We start from the raw sequence: 11,286 nt of genomic DNA, 5'->3' as shown, positions 1-11,286 counted from the left end.
ACTATGGGATAGCTACGGAAGAGCTACCCACAATGCAATGCTTCAGAAATCGACGTTAGCCTCGGACCATGGACGCACAACGCCGAATTACTTTGCCTAGTGTGGCCACATGAAATCAAATTTATAATATCAGTTTTATAAAACCGATTTTAGCTAATTTGATATTATTCTGTAGTGTAGACGTGGCCTCAGTCACCTATAAGCTGGTTCATTTGGGCACCCAGAACTGAAACACTCGAAAAATCACTGGTTAGTTTGAAATTTAGGTGGTAGCTCTTAAAATCCTACCTAAAGTAAAAAGCAACAAATACACAGAGGACATAGAAGATGATTGCTCTGCAGATTGAAGGGTCAGTTGGACTTTTTGTTGTTGTTTTTCGGGGGGAGGGTTGTCTTTTTGCTTCTGATCCTCTATTAAATGCACAGAGATGGACATTTTACTGTCTCTACAATGACCACTATCAAAGCACACAAAATACATAATCTGCACCTGTTAATTGTTGTTCTCTCCCTTTCCTTGCTCCTAAGTTTTTACTTTTATTTATAGCAGACAGCAATAGCAAAAATTGCTGTTGAATTGCAACTCTATCCAAATGGTATCAAAATACTGTAGGAAGAATAACTACGAGTAGGGCTCCGTGACTGTCATGGACTTCTACAGCTGCCAATGATGCTGACCCCAGGTCCGCCCAAGCAGCTGGCTCCAGGGCCCGCTGCTCAGATGACATCAGGGACAACACCACCTGCCGTTGCTGGAGCGGCTCTGCAACCAGCTACACTAGCTGCTGCTGGATCGGCCCCGGGGCCAGCTGCACTGCCTCTGCTTGGATAGCCCTGCGCAGCTGGCCCTGAGACCACCGAGCAGTGGTCCTTGGAGTGGCCAGAGCAGCTGCTACTGGTGGCCCCCCGCAGTGGTTCCCAGGCACCCAGAGTTGCCACTGCTCAGCGGTCCCCAGGAGGCTGGAGCAGCCGCTGCTTAGCAGCCCCCGCTTGTGACGTTATGAGTATAATATAATATCTCATTGAAAGGTGACAGGGCCAGAAAGAGTTAATTAACTCACCTCACCGACTGACCTGACCCATGGGTGAACCTTAAGAACTGGTTAGCAAGATATGTAAATAAATAGAGCTTTGAAATGCAATTCTGCATTGTTAGAGATAGAAGGGAAGGTGTTTGCTCAGGTCTTGTGAGGTAAGCAAACAAGTCTTGTCTGTTGCTGTAGTTTAAATTCAAAGATCAAAAAAGGAATATTAGCATTTAAGATGATACTTGAGTGAAATAGTATTATTGTCTATGTGTCTCTTTGAAGGTTGTGGTAACCTGTATCTGAACTGTTTAATGGATAAATTACTCTGTGCTAATTGCCAGGATGTTTGGGAGAAGGAGTTAAGCCTACTGTTTTCTCAGTCTGAAAGGCTGCTGGAAATGTATAAGAAGCCTGGGACACGATCCTTCTTCATCTCAGATCTGCTTTGGGTTTCAAGAGGCGGAAACCTTAAGCCATGAGGATTGAGATCCCCAGTCATTGACTGGAGACACCCTGAATATGGACCTTGGACTATAACCTATGGACTATTTCTAAAATGACTTTTGGCTACTACAATCTCACCTCTACTATGTATCTGACCTCAAGAATTGAATTCAAGAGTGTATGTAAATGGATCTTTTAACCAACACTCTCCCTCTTTTCTTTTCTAATAAATTTTACCTTAGTTAATAAGAATTGGCTGTAGCATTTATTGTGGGTAAGATCTAAGTTATAATTGGACCTGGGTATGTGGCTGATCCTTTGGGATTGGAAGAACCTTTTCTTTTATATGATGAGAGAAGATTTTCAGGAATCATCAACATATGTTTGACAGGTGTGTACGGATGGGGGCCTGAGGCTGGGCACTTTAACGGAACTGCGTGGTTTAAAGTTCTAAGTAACCAGTGAGGTACTATAGAAGCTGTTTTGTGCTGGTTGGTAAATCTAAGTATTGGAATAACCACCAGGATTTGGGATTTGTCTGCCCCGTTTTGTTTGCAGTTCACCCTGATTGAATGACCTCAGTTGACTCCCACGGGCAGCACCATCATACCGCTCAGCAGGCCCTGGCAGCTAGTGCCACTGGCCCTGGACACCCACCCCCAAGCAGTGCCGCACACCGCCCCAGCAGTCGCCCCAGGTGTCCGCCCCCCCAAGATTTAGTGAGGGGTATTTATAGTATAAGTCATGGACAGATCACAAGACCATAAATTTGTGTTTACTGCCCACGCCCTGTTCATGACTTATACTATAAACACCGATGACTAAATCGAAGTCTTAACTATAAACATTATCTATGTGGTTTGAGCTGTAATATATGATGCAAGGACAATGACTTCCCTTCCTCATATTCTCCTATCCCCAACAAAGAGATAATGGCCATGTTGCCTGGTATTTTGTTCAGACACAGGAACTCAGGAAGTCACACTGGATAAGAACAGCCCTCCCTCAAGTCTAGTATCTTGTCTCTGAACATGGCCACATCGGACAACTTAGAGGAAGGTGCAAAAATTCCCATCATGGACAATTATGGAAAATACAAATGGTAAGGAAAGTTTTTTTCTTAACCGCTATCAAGTTAGTGGTTGATTTATGCCCTGAAACTTGAAGGCATCTAACCCTTAAAAATATTTTATCTCATCTAATATAACTGCAGGATGATCTCAATATCCATATAAATAGCTCATCCTTTTTTGAATCACACTAGGCTTTTAGCCTCAATATCTTGTGGCAGTGAGTTCCATCTGTCAAGGCATTTATAAATTTAACTCCTTTTAACCATTTTAAATTTGTTGCTTTCATTTTCACTGAATAACTCTTTGTTCTTGTATTATAAGAAAAGAACCCCACACACATAAGGTTTACAAGATTTGTACTCTCTTCTTCATGCTATAAAGCAAACTGGATTGGTTCTTTTTTTCTGTCTATTCCTAATCTCTGATTAATATTAAAGTATAGCCCCAGTACCAGACAAGAGATGCAATGCTATGAGAAAACTGGGTGCAAACAGTCTGAAAATATATTTCTCTCTCTCTCTCTCTCTCTCTCACACACACACACTTCAAAATAGTTTCAAGCAAAATGGACAACTTTGATGTCAAAAAAGAGACAATTTATTCTCAGATTTTATTTGAGTTGCTTTGTTTTGTTTAGAGAGGATGGAGGTTGAGGTTTTTTGTTGTTTTAAGCGACAGAATTAATTTAAAGTTGTATCACATTCTTTCTAGATTACATAAACAAGATGGAATAATCTGGAAAAGCAGCATTTTTCCAGCACCACCTGAGCTTTTTAAAGTTTTATTTCGTAAGTTAGATCATTTTTGGGAACCACATTCACTTAAGATTATGCTGGATAAAACTACTAGTAATGTCTAACTGTCCCTAATTTGATATTTTTGTTAGAGTTTAACATATTGTTATTAGCAGCATTTTAATTATAATTGTTGTATAAGACTATACCAGTAAAATTAGATACTTATAGTTCACTACAGTATTAAGGTTCTTAACATTAAATCATGCCAATGCAGATGTTCTTAATTACCCTAAAAGCACAAATACTTGCACAAACCAGTTGGCTCCAGCTACAGAATAATTCAATTAAAGTGCTTATAATTGAGCAGCATGAATGATAGTAAAGGCTAGCCATTCTGCAACATCTACAGTGCGCATCAGAGAAGTAGCTAGAGAGTCCATTTTGGGCAGGCAAGAAACTAACATGGCATTTGCCAGGGATGGGTATAAAGTGTTGCCTAAGTCTGCACAATGATGTTAGATAGACAGAAGACTTTATTTCTCTGGAATCATTCATTAGTTTGTACTTTTCACCTGTAATAACCACCAGATAAATCCAGATTGGTATTACTTACCTATGGCTGCCAAAATAGACTACAGCTCCACCCCTAGTTTATATTAGGGAAAGGGAGATGCAACAGGTAATGTGATACAGTACATCTCATTAGACCAACATAAAAGCTGAAATCACAAGCTCTCCATGCTGGAAAGGGAGATGCAACAGGTAATGTGATACAGTACATCTCATTAGACCAACATAAAAGCTGAAATCACAAGCTCTCCATGCACACAAGATCCTGTCTGCAGATAATAGCTTTGGCAGAAAGCCTTTTTCCATGTATAGAATGTTTTGTTACTTGTTTACGGCAGTTCTCAAGGCTCCTACAAGTAATTGTGTAATACTGATGCTTACTTCTAAAACAAAACATTTCAAGACACAAAGTTATTTTGTAACTCTGTTTGTTTCTAATGTAAAAGTGGGAAGTGATGGCCAGTTACACTAGTAATACATTGCATAACACCAGCATTCGTCCTTGTGTCACTGCTGTCTCATGCGCTGCAATAGGTCTTGAGTTACTGTCCAAGTGACAGGTTCATAGTAACATTAATCCCCTGTTCACAGACCTTGGTCAAAAACAAGAAAAGATGTTTGTTTACAATGTATAAAAAATGAGAGATGTAAAAAACTCTCTTCTATACATCCTATTAGATTAGGTCTAATTAAAATGTACAATTTTTTTTCTGTTTTTCTTTAAACCATGCTTCATCCTAACACTAAGAAGCAAGAAATAAAACCTCTATTGAAAAGTGACAATTGTCTGACTAAAGCTATTTATAATGTGAAAATCAGACGTATTACTGTACCTTGAAGTACCTGTTGAATTGCAAGCATCATCCCAGAGACTGTATCAGGAATCAAGTTTTCCTTCAAATTGTAGCTAGGTGCCCACTTCAAAATAGGCAGCCTTCTTACACACCACAGTTTGATATCTTCACAGCGAAGAGCATGGATCTTCCTCCACACGGCACTTTTCTTTCTCCTTTTTGCCCCTGCCATGCTTTATCTCCCCCAAAGTTTCTCCTTCTTAACAAATTACCACTGCAGTATTACCCTGTTCAGTGCCGGTCTCCAGTTCTTCTTCTGAGTTTTCAGTTTCCAAGCTATAGAAAGATGAACAGAAGCACTTACATTCTGCAGCTGTTCTCTTGTATTCAGTATACTTGATAAGTATGTTTGCTTTTAACCTTGTAAATAGCCATCTGCAAGGGAAAGATTATTCATATAGCATCTTCTTCTCTTTTCAGAAATTTGGTCTACTCTTAGGTAAGTTTACAGTTCTCGTCTCTGTAATTTCCCCCTTATATTCACTATAGTGCTTTTGCTTTTGGCCTCAGGCCAGCGGTAAAATGAGGTAGTGCTGGGCGTATGTTTAGTGTGGGCTGGGTTATGCTAATACAACCAGGAAGCGTGCAGGCAGACAAGTCTCTCCCTGACAAGCACACAGAACACAGCTTTAGGCTCTCTTGTGAGGAAAATGCACACAAAACCCTTCTCTCTGCATTGAGGCATGTATTCGCCATGCATTAAGCACTAATTACCATTTAAGTTACCAAACGTGTTACGTAAGTTTTGCAGTATTCATTTCTTATGTTTGCTGCTCTATGAGACCTTAATCGAAGCAATCGTTCAGAGAGAGAAGGTTAAGCATTAAGCTTCTGGTCACTGTAAACTGGTGCTGAAAAGAAACACAGAGTTCTTAAAAATAAACTGAAAGGTCAGATTAAACCAGTGATAGGCAGTATAACAAAATTCATACTGCACTCTGGAAGATTTGCAAACTATCAGTTCCAGCTGCACAGTGACAATAATACTTGTGTCTACAGTTCCTTTTTACAACTATTCATTCTGTTATCTTCTACTGTTGCTCCTGGCAGTTTGACACATATACTCTCTACAGAGACAGTACATAAAATACCTTTTTATCTTACAATAAATTCATACCCCTTGTTTATATAAGTGTCCATACATTTAAATGTCTTGAGTGTTAACACTGGCTCCACTGGAGCAGGGAAATAATGACATTCTTATTAAAAAAAATACAGTCTGCATTTATAGGTAGTGCACACTAGCGATACAATATATTAAGCAATAGCTCAATAGCTAAGTATGAGTACAAGGTGTATACCCAATGAGGCCTGCTATTTCAATCTTCATTCTGAAGTCTCTGCAGCATTCCAAATGATCTCTCTCACATATTTTCCACTTCTTTTTAGACAGCGCTTTCAAATTAAGGTGAACAAAACTGCAGTGTTGCCAACTCTTGTGATTTCATTGTGAGTTTTGCACTGTCTGCTGTTTTTCTTAAATCGCAAGCTCCTTGATTCATGTTAGTATGGGAAGATTTCAACCTTAATTTAAAAAAGCAAAAGTACGTTTCTAGGCCTCATGGCTATGGAGTAAATCTTTAAAAAGTGATCCCCACGAACTTAAACAAACAGAAGGCAAACAAAAAGAACACCGGTTTTATTATCTTGTACAACTTCCTGATTTTTAAATCAATCTCATGATATTGTGGGGCTTGACTCATGATTTTTGAGCACTTGATGTTCTTGGTAATACTGAACTGTGCACAGGAATCCAAAGCCCCGATCTCGCAAGCATAAGTTTGATGTCAAAGTCAATGATATTATTCATGTGCATAAGGTTAAGCATATACTGTTTGCACGACTGGGTCCAAAAGTGGCCTCATTCATCTTCTAAATAAGACTAATATAGTTGTTTCTTTAATCCACACTGCCACACTCTGTTTCTGTCATCTGTGTGTTTAATTTTTTTTAAGCACTGTACTAAACTTCCAGACTTTATAACTATTCATATTTTGTAGTATGATGTTTTTATTTGAACTGCAGTTTAATTGGATTTTTTGTTATATGATATTCTTTCAATCACACTGTTGATATGTAGCATGACCAAAATATTGCAGTAATGCTGTGTAAACCTAGGAGAACCAAGGGCCAGCTGTAAAATTATACGTATATAAAAGCTCAAACAGTTGATTCTTTACACAGAACTAAAAAAAAAAAAAAAGATTGTCAAATTTTGGACTTCATCTGACAACGCTCCCCATGAGTACTTTGCATTTAAAAGCATATGGGAAAAAAGTAATGACCACAAAGGAAAGCAAGGAATCACAACCCTACGCTAATGAGCCTCAAATGCTGCACAGCCTCAAAGTTATTGCCAGGAGAAAGGGCGAGATCAGGCAGGAGAGTGTTTAATTAATTCCTCATTCATATGCAAAAATCATTGTTGAAGATAATGCAGACATGCCCATTCTCTGCCTTGCCCCTTTTTTATTTTGTATACTTTCTGAGGAAGAGAATAATCATGCAATGGGAAATGAGTGTTATTTTTGCTCAGTGCAGTGGACATTTACTGATTAACTGTTCTTGCACCCACACGTGGTGTCTACTCACAGCTGCACTGGAGTCAACCACTTTGTGCTTCCTGCTCACACCATATAAGGACTTCCAGGACTGAGGTCTTTACTTTCACTAATTCATCTAAAAGGTCAGGTCAGAGATTCACAGCCTAGTCCTTTCCTTATTTTCACATGGTAAAAAGCAGGTAGAAATTCTCCTATGCACTGCTAGAGGCACCCAATTGTTCTTTAATCTCGATGTAAGATTCAGCATGTTTAATTGTAACATTTACTAAGCAAAAAACCCCTAGTATATGTGTGTCTGTGTGAGAGAAAGATATACCTATTCATACACATAGAAATATGAATGCAAATCTAAATGTAGAAATAGTTGCAACTCACCAGTGCCCACGGATATTTTGAAACACTCGTATAAGCACTAGTGAGTGGAAGAACCATTCAAATCAAGATCACACTTCCCACTCCTTAACCCTTTGACACCAAAGTGCTGAAACATTTTGAGAAACCCTGTTCTTCAGATTTTCCAGTCTCATGTTTGCAGAGCCATTAGATTTGGCTAGTTTGGGTATGTATCTGATCTTCTGGATGATTAACCAAATAACAGACTTTTGTCCATCATCAATAACATGGAATGGGGTTTGTCTCTCTGTGTGTGTATATGTATATAACAACATGAGTGGGGTCTCTGTGTGTGCGCACACACACATAGACAAACCCCATTCCATGTTATTGATGATGGACAAAAGTCATATATATATATACACACATACACACACAAACACACACACACACACACACACCAGCAGTAGGTGACCTGATTTTCAGTGGCACTCACACTGCACCAATCTGGGGGGGGGGGGGGAATGTGCATTTTAATTTAATTTTAAATGAAACTTCTTAAACATTTTAAAAACCTCATTTACTTTACATACAGCAATAGTTTAGTTATATATTATAGACTTCTAGAAAGAGATTTTCTAAAAACGTTAAAATGTATTACCGGCATGCGAAACCTTAAATTAGGGTGAATAAGGAAGACTCGGCACAGCACTTCTGAACGGCTGCTGACCCCTGATATACACACACATGTGCACATATGCATGTGTTGAATTTAATTCTGGAAAATAAACAGTTGGCTAGAGGATGATTGAACTCTTTGGGTCAAGAAGAGGGAAAATAGCTTATTTTCATAAGAATCTTGAGTTCCAGTGCAAATGTGGAATTTTAATAGAAACTGCAGGGATTTACATTTCAGAAGTAGAAAATGAATTATATCAGGATTTATCCTAACAATACTGTCCCTGTTAGTCACCCTGAGCACACTAAAGTACTTCTTTCACTAGAGGCAATAATAAGAATGACATTAAAAATGGCAACATACCAGAGCCCTGCCCACAGACTAGAGCTAAATTTTAACTAATTATTTTTCCATTGAAACCAAAATATTTCATGGAAACATAACAGTTTTCATGAAAATTCTGTCAGGATGGTTTCTCAGGTCCAGGATGGAATATCATTTCTACAGGGAGATACAGAACCTGACACCCCCGCCCCCCCCAATAGTCAGTAGTCTGGCGATTAGACCACTCACCTGAGATGTGGGAGACCCAGGTTCAAATCCCTGATAGCTCATCTAATACACATCAGTCAGAATTATCCCAAGAGGAAACCTTATGAAACCTAGAAAAGGACCCACAACAAAAACCCAGATCCAACCAGCCTGACTTGGAAAAGTTTATGTCCTAATGTGACTTTATGGCTTAGCCTTGTTTAGGGTCAACAGATGTCCCAATTATATAGAGACCATCCCAATATTTGGGGCTTTTTCTTAAATAGGTGCCTGTTACCCCTCACCTCCATCCCGATTTTTCACACTTGCTATCTGGTCACCCTAGCCTTGTCTCTAAACAAGATTTTCCACATTGCTAGGTTAAATATGTTGCCTTTTTCAATAACTGAGTGAAGCAACAGCGGGTGAGAAATATCTTTTAGTGGCCAACTTCTGTTGGTGAGAGAGACAAGCTTTCAAGCTAACACAGAACTCTTCTTCACGTTGTCTCCTCCAGGCCCCAAAGAAGAGCTCTGTGTAAGCTTGAAAGCCTGTCTCTCTCTCATCAAAAGAAGTTGGCCCAATAACAGATACAACATAGATAATGTTTTCACCCCTCATCATCCCTTTGTCTCTAATATCCTGGGACCAATACAGCTACAACACTGCATGAAGCAACAGTGACATCCAGTGGTTCTGTTAGTACGTTAGTGTTGATTAAGCTGTATGAATAGAATCACAGGAACAGTGTCCACAGTGGTTGGCTCTATGACCAAGGTTCTCTAAACTTGGCAATATTAGCTGTACAATTAAATGGCATTGTATGTAGAAACTGAAGTTTGATACTTGCTGAAAGAGACTTACTTAATATATTGCAAATGCATTCATTGCTGAGCAAGTCAAGAGAAATGAAAGATAGTTGCACAGAGCCGACCTGCTGTGAGGCTAGCAAGATATCAGTCACATTCACTGCTAGAACAAGGAGGAGTCCTTGTGGCACCACAGAGAATAAATTTATTTGGGCATAAGCTTTCATGGGCTAAAACCCACTTTATCAGAAGCAGGGAGTGAAAATACAGTAAGCAGAATATATATTATAGCACATGAAAAGATGGGAGTTGCCTTACCAAGTAGGGGGTCAGTGCTAATAAGCCAATTCAATTAAGGTGGAAGTGGCCTATTCTCAACAGTTGACAAAAAGGGATGAATACCAAGGGAGGGAAAATTACTTTTGTTGTACTAACGAGGCCAATGCAATCAAGGTGGCCCTTTTCAAACCGTTGACAGAAAGGTGTGCCAAAATTAGCACTTTTAAAAATGGATTTTCCCTCTGATACTCAGACCTTCTTGTCAACAGTTTGAAATGGGCCACTTTGATTGTACCCCAAACCTCTCTTCCCGGCCCCACTCCAGAGCCCACACCGCCAGCCGGAGCCCCCACCCCCTCCCATCCCCGAGCCAGCCTGGTGAAAATGAGTGAGTGATGGTGGGGAGAGCGAGCGACGGGGGGGGGGTGAGAAATGGAGTGAGTGGGGGCGAGGCCTCAGAGAAGGGGTGGGGCATTGGGCAGGGCAAGGGTGTTTGGTTTTGTGCAAGTAGAAAGTTGGCAACCCTAAAAGTGGACCTGTTCTCTGACTAATCAGTCTTTGTTGGTGCAAAGTGCACTCTGGGGATGTACTTTAGAACTCCCTGTGTCAGATTTGCTTCATTTGGCCCATTACCTTAAAAGAGCCGTTATTTAATAAAGACAACAGAAGTGTGCCCCTAGGACCCATCAGATAAAGAATTGCCTTCCAATTCCAGGTGGGTGGCCCCTTCCACCCTGCCATGTGGGCTTGGGAGAAAGCTGCAAAGAGGAGTCAGCCAGAGACTCCGGCCGGCCTGTAAGGGCACAAACAGCCAAAACAGGCACCTCTGGACACTGAGAGAACTTTCTACAGATTTGATTGGGCTTTTTCTGCCCTGTGCTGATTAGCTATTTGCTCCAACCTTCCCCCTCCTTCATAGTCTCTTTCTCTTCACCTCAGCTTCACTTCTCTCACCCTTTTCTCCCCTGCCCTGGCCCCCTCAGCCTCCTTCCATTCAATGTTCCTTCCCTTTAGCTGATCTCCTCTTACCTGAACCCACCAGAAGTCCTGGAACTAGCATGACAGACATTAGCCACCATCATTTCAAATCACTTTGCTTGTATGTTATATCTCTTCCCCACCCTGTCTGGCTCTTCAGTACGAGGGGACCATTTTTTTGCTCTCTGTTTGTACCGTTCCTACCACAGTGGGGTTCTGGTCCATGACTAGGGCTCCTAGGTGCTACAGGACTAATAAAGAGGAAAAACAGCCTAAAATAATTACCCAACCTTCATTCTAGATCAGGGGTTGGCGGCCTTTCGGAAGTGGTGTGCGGAGTCTTCATTTATTCTGTCTAATTTAAGATTTCATGCGCCAGGTCACACATTTTAGCATTTGTAGAAGGT

The 11,286-nt window shown here is 40.3% G+C and overlaps 1 protein-coding gene across 1 annotated transcript in view; it reads right to left on the bottom strand.

Moving 5' to 3' along the window:
- SLC26A7 (solute carrier family 26 member 7) overlaps positions 1-5,163 on the bottom strand; it is a 139,205-nt gene extending 134,042 nt beyond the window's left edge. The window contains exon 1 of the mRNA XM_032805277.2: positions 4,686-5,163. Within this exon, the coding sequence (XP_032661168.1) occupies positions 4,686-4,878 (193 nt within the window). The 5' untranslated portion in view covers positions 4,879-5,163. The remainder of the gene's footprint in view (positions 1-4,685) is intronic.
- Between the last annotated feature and the right edge of the window lie 6,123 nt (positions 5,164-11,286).

Source organism: Chelonoidis abingdonii, chromosome 2 (assembly GCF_003597395.2).
Source record: "Chelonoidis abingdonii isolate Lonesome George chromosome 2, CheloAbing_2.0, whole genome shotgun sequence".
Lineage (NCBI taxonomy): Eukaryota > Metazoa > Chordata > Testudines > Testudinidae > Chelonoidis > Chelonoidis abingdonii.
Note: the sequence above shows the minus strand (reverse complement) of the source record. Positions and strands in the feature narration are given on the sequence as shown.